Below are 25,391 nucleotides of genomic sequence, written 5' to 3' on the forward strand. Positions count from 1 at the left end.
GCTCAAAAATTAGACTGGCAAGAGCAACCGCTGGTAGCGCATAGTATTGTGAGTTGCGTAGCAGGCTGTCGCGTAGTTTGTCTGGGGTAAAACCGCCAGAATTGACAACTGAGTAGTGGAAGCGTGAAATTAAATATAACACGTGGTTTTGAAAACATTTGACATTTTAATTTAGACTCATTTTAAACAATTAACAAAGCCATTTAATACTGTTGTCAGCGTTTTTCGGTCGTTGAAAACGGCAAAATTTTTTGCCAAAAGTCATCACGCTTTCATAATAGTGAATGTATAGTATAGCTCACCTCCATTTGCACAGTTGGGTAACTCAGAAGACCAGGTCATCTCATTTGAACAGATACTTGCAGTGGATCCTTTTAGTACAAAGCCGTCCATACAGACAAACGTAACTCTGGTGCCGAAATCATAAACTTCCTTATCAGGTATGACGTAGCCATTTTCCACCTGTCCAGGATGACTGCATCCAACTAGATTATAGAAATTGTGCAATGTAATATTTGGTGCCTTTTAAAGAGTGCGTGAAGACTACAATCTTGGAAAAAATACTTGGAACACTTGGTACACGTTGTCGTAATTCCGACATTACAATGATCATGGGAATGACGTGTAGTTTGGTTTTGAACATACATGACATCTACAGCAATGATTTAACCTTCCCTCTCCCAATCAATCAATGTTGGAACACTTTGGAAAACTGCTGAATACATTTGGCATTTTCCAACATTGTACGGGGGAGAGGGGTGTCAGTTTTTAATTCTTGACACAAAAGTGTTCCCAGACTTATTTCCAAGATTGTAGTTTGCGTATTACATCCTGTCAACTAGAGCGATAATGCCGTACGTCAGACGCAAACTAGTCTTTTTAATACGGTCTTCAATTATAGCATCGGATTTTTAACACCAGAGTATTGATCAAACAACACTGGCATCTAATTTTGATCTCACTTCCCTGCCTTGAAACACTCGAGTACTAAATTACAACACTTGTATCTGGTAGTGGACATCCATAGGTTATACAAAACCTGCATGTAATATTGAACACCCATGTAAAAAACAACACTGATATCAGATACTGGACACCTAATATGGATGTAAGTAATACAACAAAAAATATTGGACGAGACGTAGTTGACTCCAATATTGTAAAACTCATAGCGAGACCAATAAAATATTGGGCGCATAACATCCAATTTTATCATTATTATGTTATGGATCCAATATTTTCATACACTGGGATACTATCAAAATATTGAAAACAACACTTGTACCAGATATTGGACACCCAGCTGCAGGTACAACAACGCTAGTTACTGATATTGGACACCCAGCTGTAGGTAAAACAACACACGTATCAGCTATTGGACACACAGCTGCAGGTACAACAACACACGTATCAGATATCGGACACCCAGCTGTAGGTAAAACAACACACGTATCAGCTATTGGACACACAGCTGCAGGTACACCCACACACGTATCAGCTATACCGTCTGATATTGAACACACAGATACAGGTGTGCAGGTAAAACAACACTGGTATCAAATATTAAACGAAATTAATTTGTATCTGATATTCTATCACGTCTACATACCTGTTGGCAGAGGTGTCATAGAAGATCCCGAATCACATTTATACGCGTTGTTCTTTGCATTCCTGTAGCACTCTCTACCATTCGGACATGGATTTGGCTGGCAAATATCTACCGATTCTGAAAAGAAATTTACAATAAAAAAATAACATGATTATAATGACTTTGAGTGATTTAGTTTGAAAACAAAATAAATTCATTTTGATAAAAATAAAAAAATCCGGTATCTTTTTCAAGTTTAAGGCAAATCTATTATTTGTCTCAGAGACCACAAGCGCATTAATATAACGTGCGCATTATAATTGCTTGAGAAATTAGTCAATCATTCAGTATAATCTAGGGCATTATAACGTGTGTTTTTTTGGCGGAACTTTTTAAAACCATAATCACCAATATGTAACACGGACATTTTTTTGATATTGTTCACTTTTCCCCCTTGGTTTGAACTTGTAAAATCTTAGGGGTGACAAGCTCTACGGAGCGATAATGTTTGGTTTTTTTAAGGGACATTTCGTGATACACTGCCTCACAACGACCCCCAACCCCCTCCTTACTCCAAAAAGGTTTTTACACCATCAGAAACCTATGACTACATCATGAGTGTGTGCATATTAAGCTTTTTGCAGCATTTGTCGTTTAATACAGATATCGTCCCATTTGTATTTTGGGGCTATCGACAGCCCGCGAAATTACAACACAGAAGCCAATGGGGTGATGTAATACTTGTAATTATACGTTACTCGATGTCCGAATCAACTAAAAGTTTGGCAATATGCATTTGTCATGGATAATTATTTAACCATACCCTAAACATGCTGAAAAGAAGATGCTTAAATCCCGAAATACCTCTTTAAAGGAAAGGGTATGAACGTTTGGACAGTATTTATTGTGGGACATTAGAGCACATCAGACATATCGAATTGCATTCTGAATACGAAGAATGTCCTTCTGATATCATGTAATTTTGATTTTTTGAAATTCGCAATGTAATACACATTTTATGGCAAATCATTAAAAATTGATATTTTTGATATTTAACAGTACTTGAAGTAAACTTTTAAATCTGATGATTTATACTTAAAGTGTATGTAGGTGGGATGAAAAGCCGACGATCAATTGAAAATTTTGACCTTTCGTATTGAAGATATGGATTTCCCCAAAAAAATAGGTCTTTTTGGGAAAAAAAATCCATATCTTCAATATGAAAGGTCAAAATTTTCAATTGATCGTCGGCTTTTCCTCCCAGCTACATACACTTTTAGAATATATCATTAGATTTATCAAATTTACTTCGAGGACTGTTATATATCAAAAATGTCAAAAATATCAAATTTTAATAGTTTGTTATAAAATTTGTATTATGTAGTAAATTTCAAAAATGAAAATTATTTGATATCAGAAAGACATTCTTCGTATTCAGAATGCAATTCGATATGTCTGATGTGCTCTCATGTCCCACAAAAAATACTGTCGAAACGCTCAAAACGCTCATTCCAGATCCCATAAGGATGTCAAAATTGAAATCTATTTTAAAAGCAAAATGACTGTGTTTAATCCTTTATTGGAGTGGACACGTATAGTTGGAACATTAATTTATGGATAGGAATTGAAAAGTAACTGTTTTACCTGATACAATCACATCAAATGTACAATAAGCAGTGTTGCCAGATTGATCACTCGCTACAACCCAAACAGTAGTTGTCCCGATATTAAATGAACTCCCCGAGGGAGGGTATATATACCCGTTAACATCTCCACCACTATTATCGCTGTAATCTACGTTGAAGGTCACTCTGGTGCTTTGAAGACCAGGATCTACGGAGACCTTCTTTTCGGGTGGGCATCTCAGGAAGGGTGGTGTTATGTCATAATTAGGGTACGCTGAAAAAGATAGTGAGAATGAAAAGAATATTGACTAAATGAAACCTCGATACACTCTTAGAAAAAAATGTGCCAATTGGAACCTTTTTTGTCCCGTATATGGAACATTAGCTCTTGAACCCTCAAAAAAGGTTCTAGGAAATCCAGGAACCCTTTGGGGAACCCTTAAAGGTTCTATAACGTGCACAGAGAACCTACACTACAAATGTTCCCAGAGTGTCTTTAGGAAAAGAACCTTTAGTGGTTCCTTTGAGAACCATAAAGGGTTCCATATACGGGACAAGCGAAGAACACTTTTAGCATAATTTTTTCTAAGAGTGTAGTATAGTACTTCAAGAACATTCTCGGCTCTCGGCTGAAGTATTTTTGAATAAATTTCAATAAACCAAACTTTAAAAGCCGCAGCTTAAGCTTGTATAGACCTTTTTCCCTCTTTCCCATCATGCACTATTCCAGGGGGGTATGAGTGTCGCAAAATACATCATCTCCCCGGGGGAGTACAGAGTTATGTTCATCACATTCTGGAATACGGACATTTCGACTGGTGCCATTCATCACAAAAAAGGAATCCCCGATAATGATGATAATGGCGCCACCGTCACTAATACCTTTCGGGGGCAAAAAACAACATTTCTATGCCTTATGGACATGGTGTATTCACCCAAAAAAGTTTCCTGTTATTGAAACCTAACTTTGCATACATTTTATAGACCTAATGGTGAAAAACTGATGACGGGACACGCAGTGATATTTTACCGGCATCCGTGTCACTTTTTTTTCGGAGTTGAAAATAAAACGAACACAAAATCTCTTACACAGATGTTCTGCATCGCTCCGTAACTGCATCACTCGTGTATTCAATTATTGCATAATTAGTAACATCGATGGCCTTTACGATAATCCGCATATATGGAATCAGTATTACCATATTAAGACAAAATAATTGCAAAGGCCTGGCAAAGACCATCGGATGCACACGATCTATGAGGTTGATGAACTACGTCATACCCCCCTGGAATAGTGCATTGTGGGATAGAGGGAAAAAGGTCTATATCCGTGATCGTGTAAAACGTGTAAAAATAGGAATTGGTAGCAAAGTCACCTAGTCATGGCAAAATATACTTTCTTTGTAGGAATAGCTTAATAAAATTGAAGGATAAGTCAATGAAATTGTCATTATGTATTTATATCACAATACAAAACAATTGGGCAAAATGGAAGAAAACGGCAGTATGGATAATTATTATGAAGCTCCACTTGCATGACGCTACAGGAGAAAAACAGTACCGGTATGTGATTTGACTTACGATTGGAGAAATCTGCCAGTATGGTGGAACTAGACATGTTGCGATTTGAGTTTTTTTGTTTTTGTTTTGCTATGTTTTTTACTTTTGTTTTCGGTTTGATTCAACCATATTTTGTACAGCGGAAAAAAAAAAAAACCCGTGGAAATCTGTAATCACTCGCTGTGGTCAAGGAAAAAACATTATTATTTAAATCACGGAGGGTAAATACTTACATAAAGATGTTATTATTACCGTAAATGAACACCAAGCGACGTTAGAACTCCCATCGATAAACCAATACGTAACCACGGTGGTACCGACGTAAAAGTAGCTGAAGTTGGGGGTGTGACTCCTTAGTTTTGTCAGCTGCTGTCCAGAATCATCTCTTGCAGTTGGCTCTGTCCACGATACTTGCGTCTTGAATTGCCCAGAAGGGGCTCCTTTTGTTATTGGTGACGGGCAATAGGTAATATCTGGTGGAGTAACTGTATTAAACAAAGAAGTAAAAATTAAAAAATATAAATAAATAAATAAATAAATAAATAAATAAATAAATAAATAAATAAATAAATAAATAAATAAATAAATAAATAAATAAATAAATAAATAAGATGAATGTGGCAGAATGAGGTATTAATAGAAAGGGACTTTTCAGTTTTGAAAAGTTTGGTATAAAAGAGAAAAGCAAGAGATTTTCGTGGCAGATTTCAACAATTGTGAAGCGAGCTGCAATTGTGAAGGTGCACTTGGATCAGTTAATTAGTCAATTTGGAGTTATAACGAAATGTGCTATCAAATTGTTGATAAAACTATGATGTATATCACACAACCCGCCAAAAACATCATGAAAATCGACACATTGCTTATAGCCGCAGCATCAACAATAAGTCATAAAATAATAATGAGTTCAGAAATAGTAGCAACATTACCATACATTAAAATAATCATTATCATGACTTGAAATATCGAATAACTGGCACAGCCAAATGCCAGATATGAGGTTTCAATAGCTTTCAACCCAGCACCACACCACAAACCATTTTACAGAAAACATTTAAATGTCTGGTTAAATGGGAAAAAAACGTTAAAAACTTGCTGCAAAACATTTTAACATAATGTTAACAAGAGTTGACAACAAATATTTTGAACAAATGTTTGCCGAAAATATTTTGCGATAACATTTTAACAACATTTTTAAAATGTTGTTGTTATAGCGTTTTCCCACTGATAAACGTTTTAATATTTTCATGACCTTCACATAACCCGATATTTAAATGTTATAATAACGTTTTCACCAAAACCATAACGCGTTTCTAACACTTGGTAACGTTGGGGGTGTGTTCACCTATACTTTCAAGCTTACCTAGCAATAGGTACTATACTACACGTATATTATTATTATACTAACATAAGTTTCCCAATAAGTGATCAGAATCAGTTTGACTGTTTTCTGCTTACCGTCAATTCCAAGACCACCAGTTATATGCTGAATATAAATTAAAATAATTAGCCGCAACATAATTATATACAATTTGGAATTCATAAACTGTTTTCACGTTCAATATTCTAGTCCGTCACAAACATGCAGCCCATGCAAGAAACGTGTATACATAATTTCAATAAGACGCTCGGTACGTATGCACGTTTTAGTGCTTTTCAGTATTGTGTAAACGTAAAAGAAAATAAGAATATACCAGTGAATTTGACCGTGAATATGACATCATTTCTTTTGCCCTTGCTTGTTTGTTGTTATCCGATGAACCGATGAATTTCTTTTGGGTTACCACAAACAAAAATATGCGTAATATTATTATAAATCAGCACACATGCAGAGTATAATCAGTATTGTACTTGTAGGCCTACCTGGTGTACACTGTGTTTGTGAAATATTGATACCGAGGTTTGATTCCTTCGCTTTCAGTGGTTGAAACTCAGAAACGCAAATTTAAAAGTATGGGAATTTAACATCAATAGTGTAGTTATCGAATTTACTTATGTTAATTATGAAATAACTCGGGTACATTGTACTCAACTTTTAAATTTTGGGAACTAAGAACTGATTTGCGGGCAGTTTTTTTTTTTTTTGGGGGGCTCTCAGGGGCGTAACCAGACCTGACCTTCGGGGGGGGCAAGATTGATATATATCCCAGTAAACACCGATACGTCGGGCCTACGTTGGCAATGGGTTGGACATGGTGGGAACACGTCGGAGTCGCCCTTGCTTCTACGGAACGGCGTCGGGCCTACGGCAATGTAACGACGTCTTCTTCAGATAGTTGGAAGGACGTCGGGCCAACAACAGTCAGCCGGTGTCTTTCATGCATAGTCGGAAAAAAGTCGGACCTACGGTCGAGTAACGACGTCTTTTATGGGTAGTCGGTAAAACGTTGGTCCAACGACAGTGAACCGTATAGGCCTATATACGTCATAGGACGATCTTTAGTGCATAATTTAAATTGCAAAATTGGGTTAAAAGTTTCTTTGCCTGGAATGGGGTAGGCCTATTAATTAATTCATAGCCCCTCCCCCCCCCGGCAATGGCTCATCTTTATAGTTCTGTACATTACCTGGTCGAAAGTGCTATACTAATAATGTGTTGAACAATGTTAAAACTCACGTCATAATAATAATAACCTGTGTAAATGACTAACGCAAAACAAAAAGATTTCCCCAAAATAAATAGGCACATGCCTAGGCCTACTAGCAATATTATAATCTCGATTTTAGAGTTGAAATGATGACCCAGTCATAGGCTAGCTATTATCATGACGATGTTTGTTTTGAAATGAGTAGGCAGCTCACGGGTGATGAGACTATACAAAACCGTTACAACATTTAAACTGATCTTAACCCCTGTTGCCCAGTGTTGGAACACAGCAAAAAATAATTGCTCAAAGTTGATCAAAATCTTACTCTTTCTGATAGTAAAAGGGAAAGCGCCATTTTGAGTAATTGTACTCCATCAAGGTTGAGTAACCAATTACTCAACTTGCTGATTAGAAATTTACTCAGAATTGGGTAAGACTTTTACTCAACTTATTTTACTCAATAATTACTCTGGGAAAGCGCTTTCCCTTTTGACTCAACAAGAGAGTAAAACTGTACTCAACTAAGGTTGAGTAAGATTTACCACAAGATTGAGCAATTATTTTACTCAATATTTACTCTGCATGGAGTATAATATTTTGACTCATTATGGATTGAGTAAAGGTTACTACTAAAGGTGAGTAAATATTTTGCTCAAATTAGATGCAAAAATAGTGTCTTACTCAGTTTAATGAGTAGATTGAAACTGTGACATCTGTAATATCCAGAATCAATGAAGCTGTTGTCATTCAATTTTACTCTCTGTTCTAATAAAAACATGAAATTATTTACACATCACACCAATTAATCAAACAATGACTGGCAAGAAAATTATTTTTTAAACAGTATTATTCAAACTTCAAAATAAAAAAAGGTTTTAACAGCAATTAACTCTATAACAGTACAATCAATCCACAAAATCAGTACAGTGTTACATCAGCAAAGCAAATGTAAAGTTGCCTTTGCTTCCTAAACCCAACAAAAATCATCCAGAACAAACCTGGTGTAAAGTAGGGCCTTTTAAGTGAGAAAGCCCTATCTAATCTAACTCAAAAAAACCCTCAAAATATGATAAATACAAGTTGAGTGAAGACCCATAAAGGTTTAAAAACCTCCCTAAAGGATATTATAAGAAAACTATAAAAACAGTTACATAAAATTTGTTAAATGTAGCAATTTTGCACCAGGTTTGTAGTGGATGGTCAGAAATGCAGCATACCTCTCAGTTGGAGTTTTAAATTAAACTACAGATTGTATAAACCACTGCTGTTAGTTTTATGTCCATTATTTCTCAATGTTCTCCATTAATACATGTTTGTTGTCTGATGCCACAATATTTCAAAAATCAGAAGTCCTCTGACAGTCTGATGTCACTAGTGTCACAATACGGTTATTGTCAAGGGTACAAAAATAATAAAATTGCTCCAAAACGGTCTTACAAATGGTTACGAATTCTTCATCATATATCAGAATTAAGGTAGGAAAGTAGTTAGCACTATTATCTGCAATATTAAGTTACCAGAATATGAAATGATAAAGATCAATTAGCCGGTTGGCTCTCATGTGACATTTAGATCATAAAGCACACATATGAACCAGGCATCATCGATAGTTCAAAATTTTCCTTTCTTTTTCCTCTTGCGAAGAGAACGATTTGCATCATTTTCTATTCAAATTAGAGCAATTTTATTTTCTGACCTTTGTACAATTTGGTTATTTACTTTTCATTTAAGTATACAATTGATAATGTTCATCATGTCCTTTACACCACAGATACCAGGCAGTTCACTTGGTTCCTTTTACCCTCTGATCCCATGTAGTCCAACTTGAGTATCTCTCATCCAAGCTATAGTTGCAACTCTCTTCCTGTATCAAAAAAGGAAAAAACAAAAAACTCATTGTGAGAACATGGCTCTTGAGGGAAATTACTTGCCCTCCCCTTTGACTGGTCAAAAAATGCTTGCCCCCCCCCCAAACCTTTTTGGTTTGCCAAAAAATTAAACCCCCTCCATTTCTCCGCCCCTGTAATTATTGCACAACCCAACACATGTAGGTACTACATGGGCATAATTGGCTTGCCAAAGAATCAAAGCATGGGGGGAGGGGGGCAACACAGCCCCTTGCCACATGTGCATGGCCTATAGAGGGTATGCAGTATGACGTCACTCATCATAACAGAGTCATCATCATTTGAATAAAATTCTGTCCTCCATAACTTGATGTACCAATTTGCATAATAAATAAACACAATAAAACAGGTGATATATCAGCATGATCGTATGCAGGGCAGGTACATTCAGAGCATAAGCATACTGGACCGAGTAAGCTTAAATTCATTTGCATTACGTTTACCAACTTCATGCCAAACATGAAATGTTTATTGCATCAAACAATGACACAATTATTGCATAACCTGCGGGTCAAAATAATCAGCTCTTACCTTCAAGAATTGGGACAATTTCCACTAAACCTCAGGCAGTCGCCACGCAACACCACACATAATTTTCCAGGGGTACGTCTTCCATCTTTCGCAACACGTACACGTATATAGGCTTGTAATGGCGTCGCGTCGTCGAACTCCGAACTTGTACCGACTAAACTTTACTCCAATGCAACCTAAATCGGTAGCGAACTCCGAACTTGTAGCATATATTACTACGCTGTCGAGTAAACTTTACTCGATTCAAACTTATCAGATTTTACTTTAGGGAGGAGTAATCTAAATTTCGCGGTTCGCTCTTTCTTTAGTAAATTATTACTCGTTTTTTACTCAAAATGTTTTACTCGGGAGCAAATTACTCCCATTTTTTGCTGTGAAGTGAACTTTTGGCCTCCGTTGCCGTAAACATGTACAGCCAATGCTACGTAGAATTACTATACATCAGTGCGTGGCAGTTGAAATTCAAATGGCACAAAGAGACAAGCTCGTTAATATTTTTTGGAAGTTATGGATAATATTATATCTTTTTGGCTGTACATTAGGCAAAATAAAAAAATAAACATGTTTCACGTCCCTCCGCTTCCTTTTTGAGGTTTCCTCAAATATATTTTTATTTTTGAAATTCAGTTATAACTTTTCAAAAAATATGTCTAGGAAGTTGGAATGCTTTCTATAGCCTTGTTAAGATACAAGAAACATTTTAGGAAGGTTTTGTGATCATTGGAGGGGGTGTAACTCTCAGAACAACAAATAAAAAAGGGCCTCCTCCTTTTTCCAGGCATTATTATATACGCTAAAACAGCTCTAAGTATGGGTATTTACACCAATTTTGCGATAAAAAATAGAAAATAAAAAGCCCCCCTCCTCCTCCTTTTTTTCGAAAACCCGGACGTGAAACATGTTTTATTTTTTACTTGGCCTTATACTGTTTATATGATTGCTGCTCGTATTCATTGAAGAGTGATGAGGAGATAAGTGTTGTCTAGTTGCCGAGCCCCGGGTGCCGAGCAGGCTTTGACAAACACAATTGCGTAGAAGTAGAAGGATCTAGCTTAGGCCTATGCAGGTTCAAGTAAGTATTTTCTAAATATTTTTCTTCCAATTTGAATTTTTAACGTGTAAACCTATTAAACTACATCAAATTCACTCATGTTTAACCAGTTAGGGCCTAATGTATTGCTATATTAGATCTTTTTTAAATCTCGAAACAGGTAGGCACAGACGTTTACTGATGTTTGTGAAAGAAAACGGTCAACAGAAACATGTTTAACCACGGGGTCATACATTTACTACATGATCCGGGTACATGATGTACTTTACTTTATCATGGTCGGTGTATGACTACGTCATGGTTTTATGTGTTTACAACTAGGATTCTCCTCACTACGATGCCTTCACAACTTCCGTTGCCGTACTTTACGAAGTCGGACCATCATGTCGTATACAATCAGCAGGACCGTTGGCAAAAAGTGTATAAGTAAAACCAACGTAGGCCTACTTTTTATGTTGGTATACCATCGGCACTAGCGTAAGGCCGTAGGCAAAGAGTTGGCCCTAAAACAATCAAACGTACTTTTCTCGTCGGCATAAGTAAGGTCCGTAGCCGGCAAAACATTCAGTCCCCTAAGTCGGAACGACGTCCTTTTCAAGTCGACATGAAAAAGTTGGTCCCACGTCGGGACAACCCTTTTTAAACATCGGACTAAAATCGGCATGACAGTAGGCAAAACGACGGCCCAGCGTTGGAACAACGTCTTTTACGTGTCGACGGCAGGATGCACCCCCGATGAGCACCCGACACGAATCCCGACGTCCGGTCGACTTTGCTAGCTCCTTATATCCGACGTCGGACCGACGTCCGTGTGTTATCCGTGTGTTATCTGGGACGTTATCTGGGACGTCCGTGTGTTATTTGAAAAACTTGACGTGTTGACATGGTGGTAGGGTGGAAGTGCGGCCAACTCAGACATTGGGCTGTATTGGCTCAATGCGCCACCTTTTAACAACTATAGCCACTGTGTAACATGTTTTTAAGTATTATTTTGATGTATTTTTACCATTCGACTGTCAACTAAATAAGTTAAATTGTCTTCAAATATTGTTCAGCTGATGTGCAAATCAGGTAGGAGAATTCTACAGTATTGACAAGGATTTGTGTAGTACTGGTAGTATTGATAACAACTACTAGGCCCATGCATGGTTGATTTCAATCAATTTTCCAATAATCATCTTCAATAAGAGCTATCAAGGAACTTCTACTTTTAAGCAATTTGAAGTGGTTCTTGACTTGGCAACAATGAATTTCTACCAGCTTGCTGTGTTGCTGTTTTTGTGTTTAGGTGCAGATAGCAATCAATTAACCTGTGCCAAACCATGTAAAACTGGCTGTATCAAAACAACCAAATGTACTCTATCTCGTCCAATTTGCTATTATAGTAACTCGGTTTCCACCTTTCGAGTTAACTTATTAGACTGTGGGGACATAGAACCCCACCCTGGTCCAAACGAGCAGTCCTCTAATGATGGTAATAGCAAAACAGAACTTACAGAATCCCCTTACGCAAACATAAGGATGGTTAAAGGGCTGAAGATCATCTCGCTCAATATATGTTCTTTATATGCAAAATTAGAGGAACTACGCCTGTTAGTGATTGAGTGTAAGCCTGACGTCATTGCTCTAATGGAGACTAAGCTCAATTATACTATCTGCTCATCAGAGCTGGACATTCCTAATTTCAATCTTCACCGAAGGACAGGACCCGAAATGGAGGGGTGTAGCCATTTATGTCAACAGCCAACTTCCTTATACACTACTTGAGCCTATTCTACCGGAAACATCAGAAATGTTATGGATTCAGCTTTCATTACCAAAAACTCGCCCAATTCTTCTTGGAGCAGTTTATAGATCAGAGATAGAAACAAACTTTTGTGAGACTTTTGAAATTGCTTTACATGATATATTAGAACCAATAAATAAACGTAAAATTCCATGTGAAATAGTGTGCGTGGGAGATTTTAACTTCAACCAATTTGAAACAAATACTTCTCAATGGAAAAATTTTGAAAAAACAATGGGTATTTTTAAACTTCAACAAATCATAACAAAAGCAACTCGTATAACTAAGAACACTAAAAGTTGCATTGACCATATCTGGACTAACAGGCCACACATGTACTCAAGTAGAGATGTAAATACCTGTACACTTAGTGACCATTCACTTATTTATACTGGAAGAAAAATATCACCATCAAACGTCAGTCCAAAATTATTGAGGCTCGATCTTACCGCCATTTTAATGAGACCAAATTTGCAGCTGATCTTCAAGATATCAACTGGGATCCTGTTGGCACGGCTGATAGCCCAGACCAAGGTTGGGACAAGTTTGTTGACTTATTTCTTCCAGTATGTGATAAGCATGCTCCTATAAAGAGGATCAAAGTATCTGACCAACAGCCCACATGGATCACTAATGATTATCTAAATTTGAGACGGCAGAGTCAAAAGCTCGTGAAATTGCGGAGAAATCCAAATCCTCAGCAGATTGGGAGAAGGCAAAACTTCTCAGAAACAAAGTTAATAATTTGCGCAATAAATTGAAATCCAAGGATCTTCAGCAAAAACTTAATGAAACAAAAAGTGATCCACGTGGACTTTGGAAAACACTTAAAACCGTGTTACCTGGTAAAACCAAGAGTGATATCCCTGCTGTTAAAACGCAGGATGGAATTGTTAATGACAAACAACAAGTAGCTGATGCTATGAACAATTTCTTTTCTTCTGTTGGTGAAAAATTGGCAGAAAAGTTTGACAATGTTGATGATAAATATCCTAAGCAAATGTCTACTTTTAAGGGTAATCATTTTAAATTTTCCCCCATAACTGAGGAACAGGTTTTTAAGTGTCTCAAGTCTCTAGATACAAAGAAAGCAACTGGTTTAGATGGTATTAACAGTCGGCTTCTCAAAGCAGGGGCTGGTCCCCTTACTTCTCCTTTGACTAAGTTATTCAACAACAGCTTATCTAGTGGGCAGGTCCCTCAAAAATGGAAATTATGCAGAGTCACTCCCTTATTCAAAGAGGGGTCCAGAGACGATGTCAACAACTACCGTCCAATTTCTGTTATTCCTGTTGTAATGAAAACTTTTGAACGCCTAATTCATAATCAGTTGTATGCCTTTTTAAGTCAACATAATCTGCTCTCTTCACATCAATCCGGATTCAGACCCAAACATTCCACACTTACCACTTTGATCGATGTTTCAGAATACATCCTCCAGAACATTGATGCTGGCCATTTTGTTGGAGGGTCTTTATTGACCTAAAAAGGCATTCGATACGGTCAATCATGCCATTCTTATTCAAAAGCTTACATCTTTTGGAATTTTGGGTCTGGAGCTGGATTGGTTTAAATCTTATCTTAGTGATAGAGAGCAGGCAACTAAGATTGGTAATACTATTTCTGCATTCAAATGTGTCAGCTTTGGTGTACCTCAAGGTACAATTTTGGGCCCACTTCTATTCACGATGTATATCAATGATCTGCCTCTAACTGTGTCCAGTGATACCAAAATCAAGCTTTATGCTGACGACACTGCCGTTTTTCGCTCATCAAAAGACATAAATGAGATCAATGTGCATCTTAATGATGATCTTAAACGAATTACATCGTGGATGGAAGTGAACAAATCGACCTTAAATGCTAAAAAAACAAAAGCCATGCTTTTTTGTTCAAGTTATCTTAATGCAAGGGTTGATGAGCTAAGTCTTTACATGAATAGGGAACAACTTGAAAATGTCAATCAATGTAAATACCTGGGAGTCATTCTCGACCAAAATCTAAAATGGGAAGCACAAATTAATCAAACTTGTTTAACAGTTTCGAAATACATTGGTATGTTGTACAGAATCAGGGAATGGCTATCTGCTAACCACATGAATACAATTTATAAAGCTCTTATTCTTCCAAGATTGACTTACTGTGATACCGTATGGGGAAATTGCAATAACACTCTTCTGAATAGGATTGAGCGTCTCCAGAACAGGGCTGGGAGGGCCATTCTTAAAGTTCCAGTCAGGACACCATCTTCTTTGATCAGGGAAAAACTTAAATGGAAGCCTCTAAGCAACCTTAGACAAGACCATCTGTGTCTTTTAACTTATAAATGTATTGCTGGTTTTGTTCCAAAGTATATGCAAACAATTTTTACCTCTGTGAAAACCAGTCATCGTCACAATACACGTGGTAGCGCTCATGGCAATATTGCACTTAATTTCAAACCCAGAATTGAAGCTGGTAGACGCTCATTCTTATTCAGAGGGGCTAAGGCCTGGAACTCACTTGATCCTAAACTGAAATCACCTCTCCCAATTAGCACAGCAACTTTCAAAACAATATACAACTCTCAATTTTATGATTCTTAAATTGTAGTCTTTAAATTTGTTTCATATTTTGGCTTCATTCGTTTATTTTGCAAGATTTGTTTGAGTTGTATTTATACTATCATGCTAGGCCTTACTACATGTTTGTGCAATCAGTTTCCATATTGAATTATTTGTATATGAATTATTTAGTTTGTATTTGGTGCAATCGATTATTTTGAATAATATTATAATTATTATTGTTTTATAGCTATGCTGGTTCATAGGTTGATTTTTGTAGTGTTTTATCTTTTAAGTAGTTTTAATGTTTATATTTGATCCTTTATTCTATATGCTTTGCCTATGTATGTAATATTAATAGTATTTTAAACATGTTGTAAAGTTACATTGTAATTTGATTTATTTTGTAAGCATTGTATTTATCAAAATTTGCAATATTATCGTGTATTTGAATGTATGTAGTATTTTTAAAACCTTAATAATTATGTTATGTAAATGTTGTATTGATCCCTGGGCCTCAAGGAAGAACAGATGATTAATTGTGTTTTCAACTGATTGAGTGTCCCAGGTTAAAGAAGAAATAAAACAAACAAACAAAAACAAAACGGGTGGGGTCCAGGGGCCCGCCTTAGGGGGCCTGGTGGGGTCCAGGGGCAAAGCCCGGCGGTGGTCAAGGGGGCAGAGCCCCCTGAAGCTCCTGGTTTTTGGCATATTAGAAGCTAAAAATTCAGTGTTTCAGAGTACAAATTTCAAATTCCCTCTTTCTTCCCCTTTTCTCTTCTCCTTCCCTTTTCTCTTCTCCTTCCCCTTTTCCCCTCTTTTTCTTTTCTTCTTTCCCTTTCTCTTCTTCCTCTTTTTTCCCCTTTGTTATCTTCTCCTTCCCCTTTTTTCTTCCCTCTTTTTCTCTCTTTCCCCCCTTTCCCCTTCCCAATTTTTTGGTCTTCTTCCCAGTTTTTTTTGTGTCCGGGGGGGGGGTAGCTTGTCCCCCCCCCCCGGCCACCCCACTGGTTACGCCACTGGGGCTCTACTACAGGGTGGTTCAAAAACAAATTTACCCAATTTCAAAAGTTAATTTCTCAAAGTTAAAAGTTTGTTTCATATTCATTCGTAGACTTGAAATGATACAATTTTGATTGGTTCCATTTTTTTCTATGCCCCGTGTGGTCCGAATGGGTCGAAGGTTTATACAGTGGGGCAAAACTTAAAAATAATCCCATCATTTAGTAATGTATCTCAAATTGTTTCTCTTATCACACGGAATTAAAAAAAAAGTCAATTGTCATATTTTTCTACGGTGCTTAGGTCAGGAGTTATAAAGTAGAATAGGTCAAAATGTCAAAATAATTCATACACAGAGGTCAAAATTAAAAAATGGGCTGATTTCATCGAAACTGGTCTCAATTATTCCCCTTAACATAAGAAATCTCCAACATATATACTTAATTCAAAATTTTAGTGCATTTTTGTATTGTCTTGTCCCCCTTCAGAATTCATGCAGCCAAATTAGTTCTATAGAGTATGTACAAGCATAACATTTGACACATGAGTTCATCCGATTCTGAGGTTTTACATTTCTCATAAAAAAATTTTTTTTTTCCTATCTGCTGCTGAGAGGAGTAATTTAAGACAAATTTCGAATGAATAGGTGCATTTTGAAAAAAATGGCTTCTGTGTATGAGATATTTGACATTTGACCTTATTTAGGCCTACTCTGTAACTCCTGAACTATAAAGCACCCTGACTTTTTTTTTATTCCCAGCAAAGAGCAATTTGAGGTTTATTTCAACATGGCAGAACAAATATAAAATGTTGGCCCTTTTATGACCTTCGACCCCTCTAGTAGAACTATTCCGAGGCGTAGACATGAAAAACAAATAAGTACAATTAAACATTGACATACTTAATACATAAGTACAGAAATACGACAATACAAGGGCCTTTACACGTGCACAATATACATGAATATCGATTTTGACTGGAGTTTTTATCATTTCCATAAAAAAAAAACCACATTATACCCAAATTTTATTTCCGAGAAACTAAAAGATTATTACCATAAAAACGAAACAGTAATCTTTGGCGGGGTCTAATGTAATTTTACATAAATTTTTTACCATCTTTTCAGTCTTCATATTCACTTAATTCATAAAATATTTCGGCGTATATAAAATTACATTAAAATTCTCTGCCTCCTATAAACTGTAGTACGCTTGTGTATCACGAATCGTTATACATGATGTACTGTTAATATTCGTGTATTCTTTTATACATAATTCTTCAGTTTTTACAAGATACAAGATAATTTTATTTCCCATAATTCATAAGAAATCACACAAGAATACATTTTAAAAACAAGTAAACAATGCAATATCAAACCGCATACCCTTTTCTAGGGTCTGTGAAAAAGGGTCTGTGATCAAACAAACGAATTATGGAGGGGATGACTAGAAAGCCAGTAAGGTCAGAGGAAGTCTCCCCATCAAAAAAAGTAAAAAACAAAATAAGCAAACGAGAAACACAATGCTCAAGAATTAATCATATTTTGAGATCAAGTCACGTTTATGATATATCTACATACTGTGGGTGCTAGTATTGGGCTATTCCAGAAAAGAGATGCACACCCCCTATAGAGGAGGTCGGATATCTGGACTTTTTATCCAATCGTGACTGTTGGAAATCCAGACTTTTAAAGTGTCCAAAGGTAAAAAAATCCGGCAGAAAAATAGTTCAAAATCAGAAATCCTCAATTTGAGAGCTCATTTAGGACATTTCCGTGATTTTTCCTTCATTTAATTGGATTTCCAAGCTTTTTCAAGTGACATTGGCAACCGGAATTCCAGTCGTTTTCAGAAAGCAGACTTGGAAATCCGGACATTTCTTTGATTGAAAAATTACTCCTCTATAGGGGGTGTGCACCTATTTTGTGGAATAGCCCATTAAAATAAAGCAATCTTATCCAACTCATCCAGCCTACGGTTCGCTATCTCTAAGGTTCGCTATCTCTAAGGTTCGCTATCTCTAAGGTTCGTTATCACTAATTACGAAAAAGGTCCGCTATCTCTAAGGTTCGTTATCACTAATTTCGATTAGGGTTCGCTATACCTAAGGTTCGTTATCACTAATTTTAAATAAGGTCCGCCATCTCCAATTTTAAAAAGGTCCGCTATCACTAATTTATTGAAGGTTCGCTATCTCTAAGGTTCGCTATCACTAATTTAAAATAAGGTCCGCTATCTCTAATTTTAACAATCCCGGTATCCCTAAGGTTCGCTATCTCTAATTTCAAATAAGGTCCGCTATCTCTAAGGTTCGCTATCTCTAAGGTTCGCTATCTCTAAGGTTCGCTATCACTAATTTTAAATAAGGTTCGCTATCTCTAATTTCAAACAAGGTTCGCTATCTCTAATTTATAATAAGGTTCGCTATCTCTAATTTTAAATAAGGTTCGCTATATCTAATTTTAAATAAGGTTCGCTATCTCTAATTTTAAATAAGGTTTGCTATCTCTAAATTTAAATAAGGTTCGCTATCACTAATTTCAAATAAGGTTCGTTGTCTCTAATTCCAAATAGGGTTCGCTAACTCTAATTTTATATAAAGCCCGCTTCATATCTGTAATTGAAAATAAAATTCGCTATCTATATAAATAAAAGTTTTAAAATAAAGCCCGCTATCTCTAATTAAAAATAAGGCCCGCTATAAGGCCCATCTAATTTAAAATAGGACCCGTTATTTCTAATTTACTGTAAGGTTCGCTATGATCAGTAATTTTATTTTAATAAACCTGATAGGCCTAAAGTTTACAAGATCGCTAGTACGTATACTGGTCCGGTCCGCTTAATTTCTTTCTGCAACCATAATGGGCCGCAATATATCACTAACCGCATCGTCCGAGGCAAGGTTCATTATTGTCAGGGTTAGGGGTTAGGGTTAGGGTCTTATGGTTAGGGTTAGGGGTTAGGGTTAGGGGTTAGGGTTAGGGTTTAGGGTTTAGGGTTAGGGTTTAGGGTTAGTGATAGGGTTAGGGTTAGGGTTAGGGTTAGGGTTAGGGATTAGGGTTAGGGTTAGGATTATATTCGTATTTATTAGTACTAATATACTAGTAATAGTATATTGTGTGTATGCACTTTATTCCGTAATCAATAAGTAGGCCTATCATAAACAAACACCTATCTGGCACAACGAATCATAGCACAGTCGTGTAGGCATTAGACTATGGATACATAGGTTGTGGGTTCGAACCCCAGGTAAACCTATCGATTTCTTTTTATTTTATTAAGTAAGAGGAAATAATAATGGTAATAAACTCGTGTTATATCTAGCCTCATAGGCCTATAATTACATGTATGTACTACAATTGCCCCCCTGACAAAAATGCGCCCCCTAGCGCTATTTGGGCCCCCGCCCCCTAGCGAAGGAAAAAAGGGAAAAAGGAGAGAGAGAGAGAGAGAGAAAAGAGAAGGGAAAAGAGAGGGGATATAGGGAGAGGAGGGAAAAGAGATGGGGAATCTATACGATATGCAATACCATACGATTATTGTCAATAAGCCTGGCAAAAAACAGTGGGCTGTGTACTGCCCTCTACGATAATCTATGCTAATTTATTTGATTTGATTTGATTTGTTCGGGTTTTGACAACCCTGGATAACCCAAGAAAGCCTCTATTGAAGCTTATTTCCATTGGGTTCCATTTGAACACCGGGACGGGTTGGGAACAGTCAGGGGTTAACACCCTACTCTTTTCGAAACTGGCTGCGAAATACATAATACAGGTATGGCTCTCTGCACACGGGACTGACGGCTTAACGTCCCCTCCGAAGGACGGAGTACTTTCATGATTCATTTACCCAATTCTAAATGAACCATGGGGAGAGCGGAAGTCTGAATTTAATCTACAGAAGTTGCCAATTAATTTCAGACTTTTTTCCCTAAATCTACGTGCTAAATAGGGGGTCGCGTTTTAGGACATTAGTCGAGTTACCTCCAACTTTATAATAATATTGTTGATATCATAAATCAGAACAAAATTCCGCATATCTGAAAATGACACCACATTTTTAGGTATAGGCCTACTTTTTAAGAAAATTAGCGACAGATTTTCCCGTATTTAGACTTTTATCCCTAAATCTACGTGCTAAATAGGGGGTCGCGTTTTAGGACATTAGTCGAGTTACCTCCAACTTTATAATAATATTGTTGATATCATAAATCACAGCAAAATTCCGCATATCTGAAAATGAGGCCATGAAAATATGCATGACAAAATTCTCTATCTATTGACTACTTTATCTTGTAATTTAGTTTTAGTGTGTTTAAGAAACGGCTTTTTTTTAAAAAGAGTTCGTGTACTTTATGTGTATATTTTCACCCGTATAAACTATTCAACTCGAGGGCGCCTTTCCCGCTTTATTTAAAATAACTTTTAAGTCAGAGATAGTGGGCTAATTTAAATTAGAAAGAGCGAACTTTATTGAAAATTAGAGATGTATAGTGGGCTTTATATAAAATTAGGAATAGCGGGCGCTATTTAAAATTAGAGATAGCGGACCTTATTTGAAATTAGAGATAGCGGACCCATTTTGAAATTAGAGATAGCGGACCTTATTTAAAATTAGAGATAGCGGACCTTATTTGAAATTAGAGATAGCGGACCTTTTTAAAATTAGAGATAGCGGACCTTTTTAACATTAGAGATAGCGGACCTTTTTAAAATTAGAGATAGCGGACCTTATTTAAAATTAGTGATAACGAACCTTAGGTATAGCGAACCCTAATCGAAATTAGTGATAACGAACCTTAGAGATAGCGAACCTTAATTAATTAGGGATAGCGAACCTTATTTAAAATTAGTATTAGCGAACCTTAGGTATAGCGAACCTTTATTGGAATTAGTGATAACGAACCTTAGAGATAGCGAACCTTCAATAAATTAGTGATAGCGGACCTTATTCAAAATTAGTGATAGCGAACCTTATTTTAAATTAGTGATAGCGAACCTTATTTTAAATTAGTGATATCGAACCTTAGAACTACCGAACCTTATTTTAAATTAGTGATATCGAACCTTAGAAGTAGAGGACCTTTTTTTAGGTATAGCGAACCTTTTTCTCTATTAGAGATAGCGGGATTCTGTCTCCATAGACTTTACACGTTAGTGATAGCGAACCTTAGAGATAGCGAACCTTAGAGATAGCGGACCTTAGAGATAGCGGGATGTCACCGATCTCATCATGACAAATTTGCCACAATAGCGCCATCCGCCATCGTACATTCGTTTGTATATCTGGAGAACTTAGTCGAAGAGTGGGATGGCGTTTCAGATTTTTATCATAGGCCTATATAACCCCCCCCCCCCGGGGGGGGGGACTCAACTTTGGAAGTGACGGTATGTGCCTGTCAATAGGCCCCTCTTTTGAAGTCGACTATACCCGATGACCCCCTTTTTTTAAGTCATACCTGATGACCCCCCTTTTTTTAGTTGCGGCTACCCAATGACCCCCTTTTTTTGGTTGCGGCTACCCAATGACCCCCTTTTTTCTAGATTTTCTAGAAGAGCATCATCAAAATGCAACAACATAATGCCGAAACTTTCAAATTTTGCTCCATTTTTTCAAAATTAGGCCTATGCCGAAACTTTCAAAATGTTGCCCCATTTTTTCAAAATTTTCTACCCGATGACCATTTTTTTGAAATCTTGTACTCAATGACCCCTTTTTCAAAATATTATACCCAATGACCCCCTTTTTTTTACCGATAGGCCCCTACTGCGCCACACCGAGACACATATACCCGTCACTTCTAAAGTTGAGTGCCCCCCCGGATATAACCATGGAAATATAGAACAAGTTCAAATTAACAAATCAATGAAGAGGGCTATAATAAGTTCCTTATTAATATCTTAAATACTAGTACAGAAATATATAAGGCATTCTTGAACTCATTCAAGCAAGCTTAATTAGTGAATCCAAAAATCCAAACAGAGATTAAAAGGAGTCTATTCCATGAAGGGAAATGTTCTCTGCCCAGAAGATAATTTTCACCGAATAAACAATTTGTTATGAGTGTTCTTAGAATGAGTAGAGGATATGAGAGTAAAATAATGTGGAGCAATTTTCTTTAGCCATTTAAAAATTAAAACAAGTTACTGATTCTGCCACTTTAACCCAGTCCACGTCTTTTATCATTTTGTCCACTGGTGTTCTATGACTACAGAAAGTAAAATACGGGCAAGTCTATTCTGCAGAATGATCTGAAGCTCATTTCTGTGACCAGCACTAAATTTTACCGAACAGAGCTGGAGTAGAGGTTGATCGGGTTAGAGTTAGCATTGGTCTGAAAAATTAAATTTCTAATATTGATATTGAAACATACCTTACAGTTTTGAACAGTATCTCTCTACTAACTGGAATTATATACCTCAAATATAAATTCCTGTCATCTGATTGGTTGAATGTGCAGTCATTGAATTAACTATGTCCTCAAAATGAACTATGGACCGGTCCATGGAAATGAACTATGGACCGGTCACGTGCGTCCCGATCAAACTGCGCAATCGCAACATCCACGTTTTCATTCGGTATATAAAACAAATATTGACTGCTTTATTCGGGGCATGGTTAAAATTATAGGCCCGCGGTGATCTCAAAACCATGACTTTGCCCCTCGGCTACGTCCCGAATAAAGCAGTCAATATTTGTATACTATGCCCGGGAACTATGAACTAAGTTGAAAATGCATACAGTATTCTGTGGAACAGCCCATTATTGCCGAAGTGGTGTGACTAATATGTGTCACGGATGCAAATTCAAATAGCAATATTTTCAAGTAAATGTTACATTATCAAGTTTGGTGCTGTGATATTCAACACGTATTTATAAAATAAAATAAATATTTGATCACTTAGTAACAGCATGTCCGTCCATGACGAAAAACACGTTTGAGAGTTTTTTTAACTATTTGCTAACACAGGGTAGAAAAATAAAAACATGCTGAATTATCAATATCATTCATGCCCTTTCCCATGCAGGAATGATATTTAACAAAGGCACCATGAATTAAGATAAATCTTCAATTTAGAATTTATCACGGACACGGACGGACAAAATACGTGTCACGGACGGACATTTTAATTTCGGGGCGGTGGTCTATTCCCTATTTCAAAGATGACCAATCTCTTCAAGTGATGCTCAATCTTTGCAAAGCAACAAACATTATTGGTGGTTAAAGCAAATGATACGCACAGTTCATTTTCATTGTTACTTTATTCACTACTGAAAATGGCACTTGGTGTCAGGAATAGTTGTTCCTCTGGTTAGCATTTATGTCCGTCCGTGACACCCAAACGTGTCCGTCCGTAACAAAATTGGTCACATTCTCCTGCAAAAGATGAAGCTTGTTTCCAATATCTGTGTATCAGGTAATCAATCCATGTATCTTGGCTACTATTTGTCCTGGAAAGTACATGAAGTAGGGGAACCTATTTCTATCTCGTCCGTCCGTGACGCAAACATTTCTTTAACGTTCTATTTTTAGTAACAAATCATACCGGCCATTTTTTTTTTCAATAGGAATATAATGATAGGCCTACTCTTAATCATGAAACATAAAACAGTGAAGTAAACGTCAGTAGTTTTTTTTTTTTACCAGGCTGTTTTTCTATCAATTTTGAAAATGTCCGTCCGTGATTAAACTGATCAGCCTCAGTAGTCAAAATGAGGAAAGACAAGTGCTTCGGCAGGTGTTTTAACTGATCTAACAGGAAGATACCTTTTCACTCTACAAATACTCTAACAAAAATGCCCATTAGAGAGATGTGGATGAAATGTAACTCCTAAGCTGTTCCAGATAATAATCAATCCCCCCCTATAGAGGGCACTGGAATTCCATACTCTTTTTGTATGTATTCTGGTCTGGAATTCCAGACTTTTTTCACCCAAATTCCTTCACATCATATAATCCAAACCTATAGAGGGCGTCGGAATTCCAGGCTTTTTTCCCCCAACGCGTCGGAATTCCAGACTTTTATTCCCCCAGCGGCATCAGAATTCCAGACTTTTTTTATTCCTTTTTTCCCAATGCGTCGGAATTCCAGACTTTTTTCACCCAAATTCCTTCACATCATATAATCCAAACCTATAGAGGGCGTCGGAATTCCAGGCTTTTTTCCCCCAACGCGTCGGAATTCCAGACTTTTATTCCCCCAGCGGCATCAGAATTCCAGACTTTTTTTACTCCTTTTTTTCCCAATGCGTCGGAATTCCAGACTTCAAAGTCATGTAGGCTACTCCAAACTATAGAGGGCATCGGAATTCCAGACTTTTTCCCCGAACGACGCGTTGGAATTCCAGAACCCCCCTCAACATCCAGTGGACTGGACTTCCAGACTGTCTTCCCCCCATGTAGTACAGTTCCATATGTATTCTCGCTGGATTTGCGTGCCAAAATGGATTTTATTGGCTAACTTGGTCAATTTTGGGGTGCTGATTTAAAAAAAATAAGGTATCATTTTTTTCAATGGCGTCTGCGGTCGCCATTTTGATTTTCAAAATGGCCACCATTTTCATTATAAAAATTTTGTCCTATATCTCAGCTTCTGAGCAACATAGAAGAATAAAAATGGTGGCAATACCCATGTTTGTGATACCAGGGATTCCATTAAAACCATTGTCTTGCTTGTATCTAATTTGGTTTGGCTGCCATCGTGAATTTCAAAATGGCCGCCATTTTTCATTATCATTTGTCCCATATCTCAGCTTCTGAACAACATAGGAGCATAAAAATTATGGCAATACTCATGTTTGTGATACCAAGGATTCCTTTAAAACCATTGTCTTACTTGTAGCTAATTTGTTTTGGCTGCCATCTTGAATTTCAAAATGGCCGCCATTTTTCATTATCATTTGTCCCATATCTCAGCTTCTGAGCAACATAGGAGAATAAAAATAATGGCAATACTCATGTTTGTGATACCAGGGATTCTATTAAAACCACTGTCTTACTTGTAGCTAATTTGGTTTGGCTGCCATCTTGAATTTCAAAATGGCCGCCATATTTAATTCACTTTTGCATATATGTTTATGATGACGAGGATTCCAAATTCCTGTGGTTTTTATCATTTCAGCCACCATGGAAGCTTTCAAAATGACCACTATTCCATTTTATATGCAGACATTTTTTTTCGATACGTTTGAGTAATTGCTATGTACATCACAC

At 36.9% G+C, this 25,391-nt stretch overlaps 1 protein-coding gene across 1 annotated transcript; it reads right to left on the reverse strand.

Moving 5' to 3' along the window:
• Positions 1-264: 264 nt before the first annotated feature.
• On the reverse strand, positions 265-6,524 carry LOC140164457 (hyalin-like). Its single transcript, XM_072187740.1, has 5 exons — positions 6,232-6,524; positions 5,007-5,258; positions 3,233-3,487; positions 1,610-1,726; positions 265-485 (listed from the first exon to the last, which is right to left on the reverse strand). The coding sequence occupies exons 1-5, from the start codon at positions 6,314-6,316 to the stop codon at positions 265-267; spliced, it is 930 nt and encodes a 309-aa protein (XP_072043841.1). The 5' UTR covers positions 6,317-6,524.
• Between the last annotated feature and the right edge of the window lie 18,867 nt (positions 6,525-25,391).

Source organism: Amphiura filiformis, chromosome 11 (assembly GCF_039555335.1).
Source record: "Amphiura filiformis chromosome 11, Afil_fr2py, whole genome shotgun sequence".
NCBI lineage: Eukaryota > Metazoa > Echinodermata > Ophiuroidea > Amphilepidida > Amphiuridae > Amphiura > Amphiura filiformis.

Excerpts from the sequence above, each read along its gene's own strand:
- LOC140164457 (XM_072187740.1), bottom strand. The coding sequence starts at position 6,316 with ATGAATTCCAAATTGTATATAATTATGTTGCGGCTAATTATTTTAATT. Across the intron at positions 3,488-5,006 it reads GGTAATAATAACATCTTTAT|CGTACCCTAATTATGACATA; the intron begins GTAAGTATTTAC and ends TATCTTTTTCAG. Across the intron at positions 486-1,609 it reads TATGACACCTCTGCCAACAG|TTGGATGCAGTCATCCTGGA; the intron begins GTATGTAGACGT and ends TCTATAATCTAG.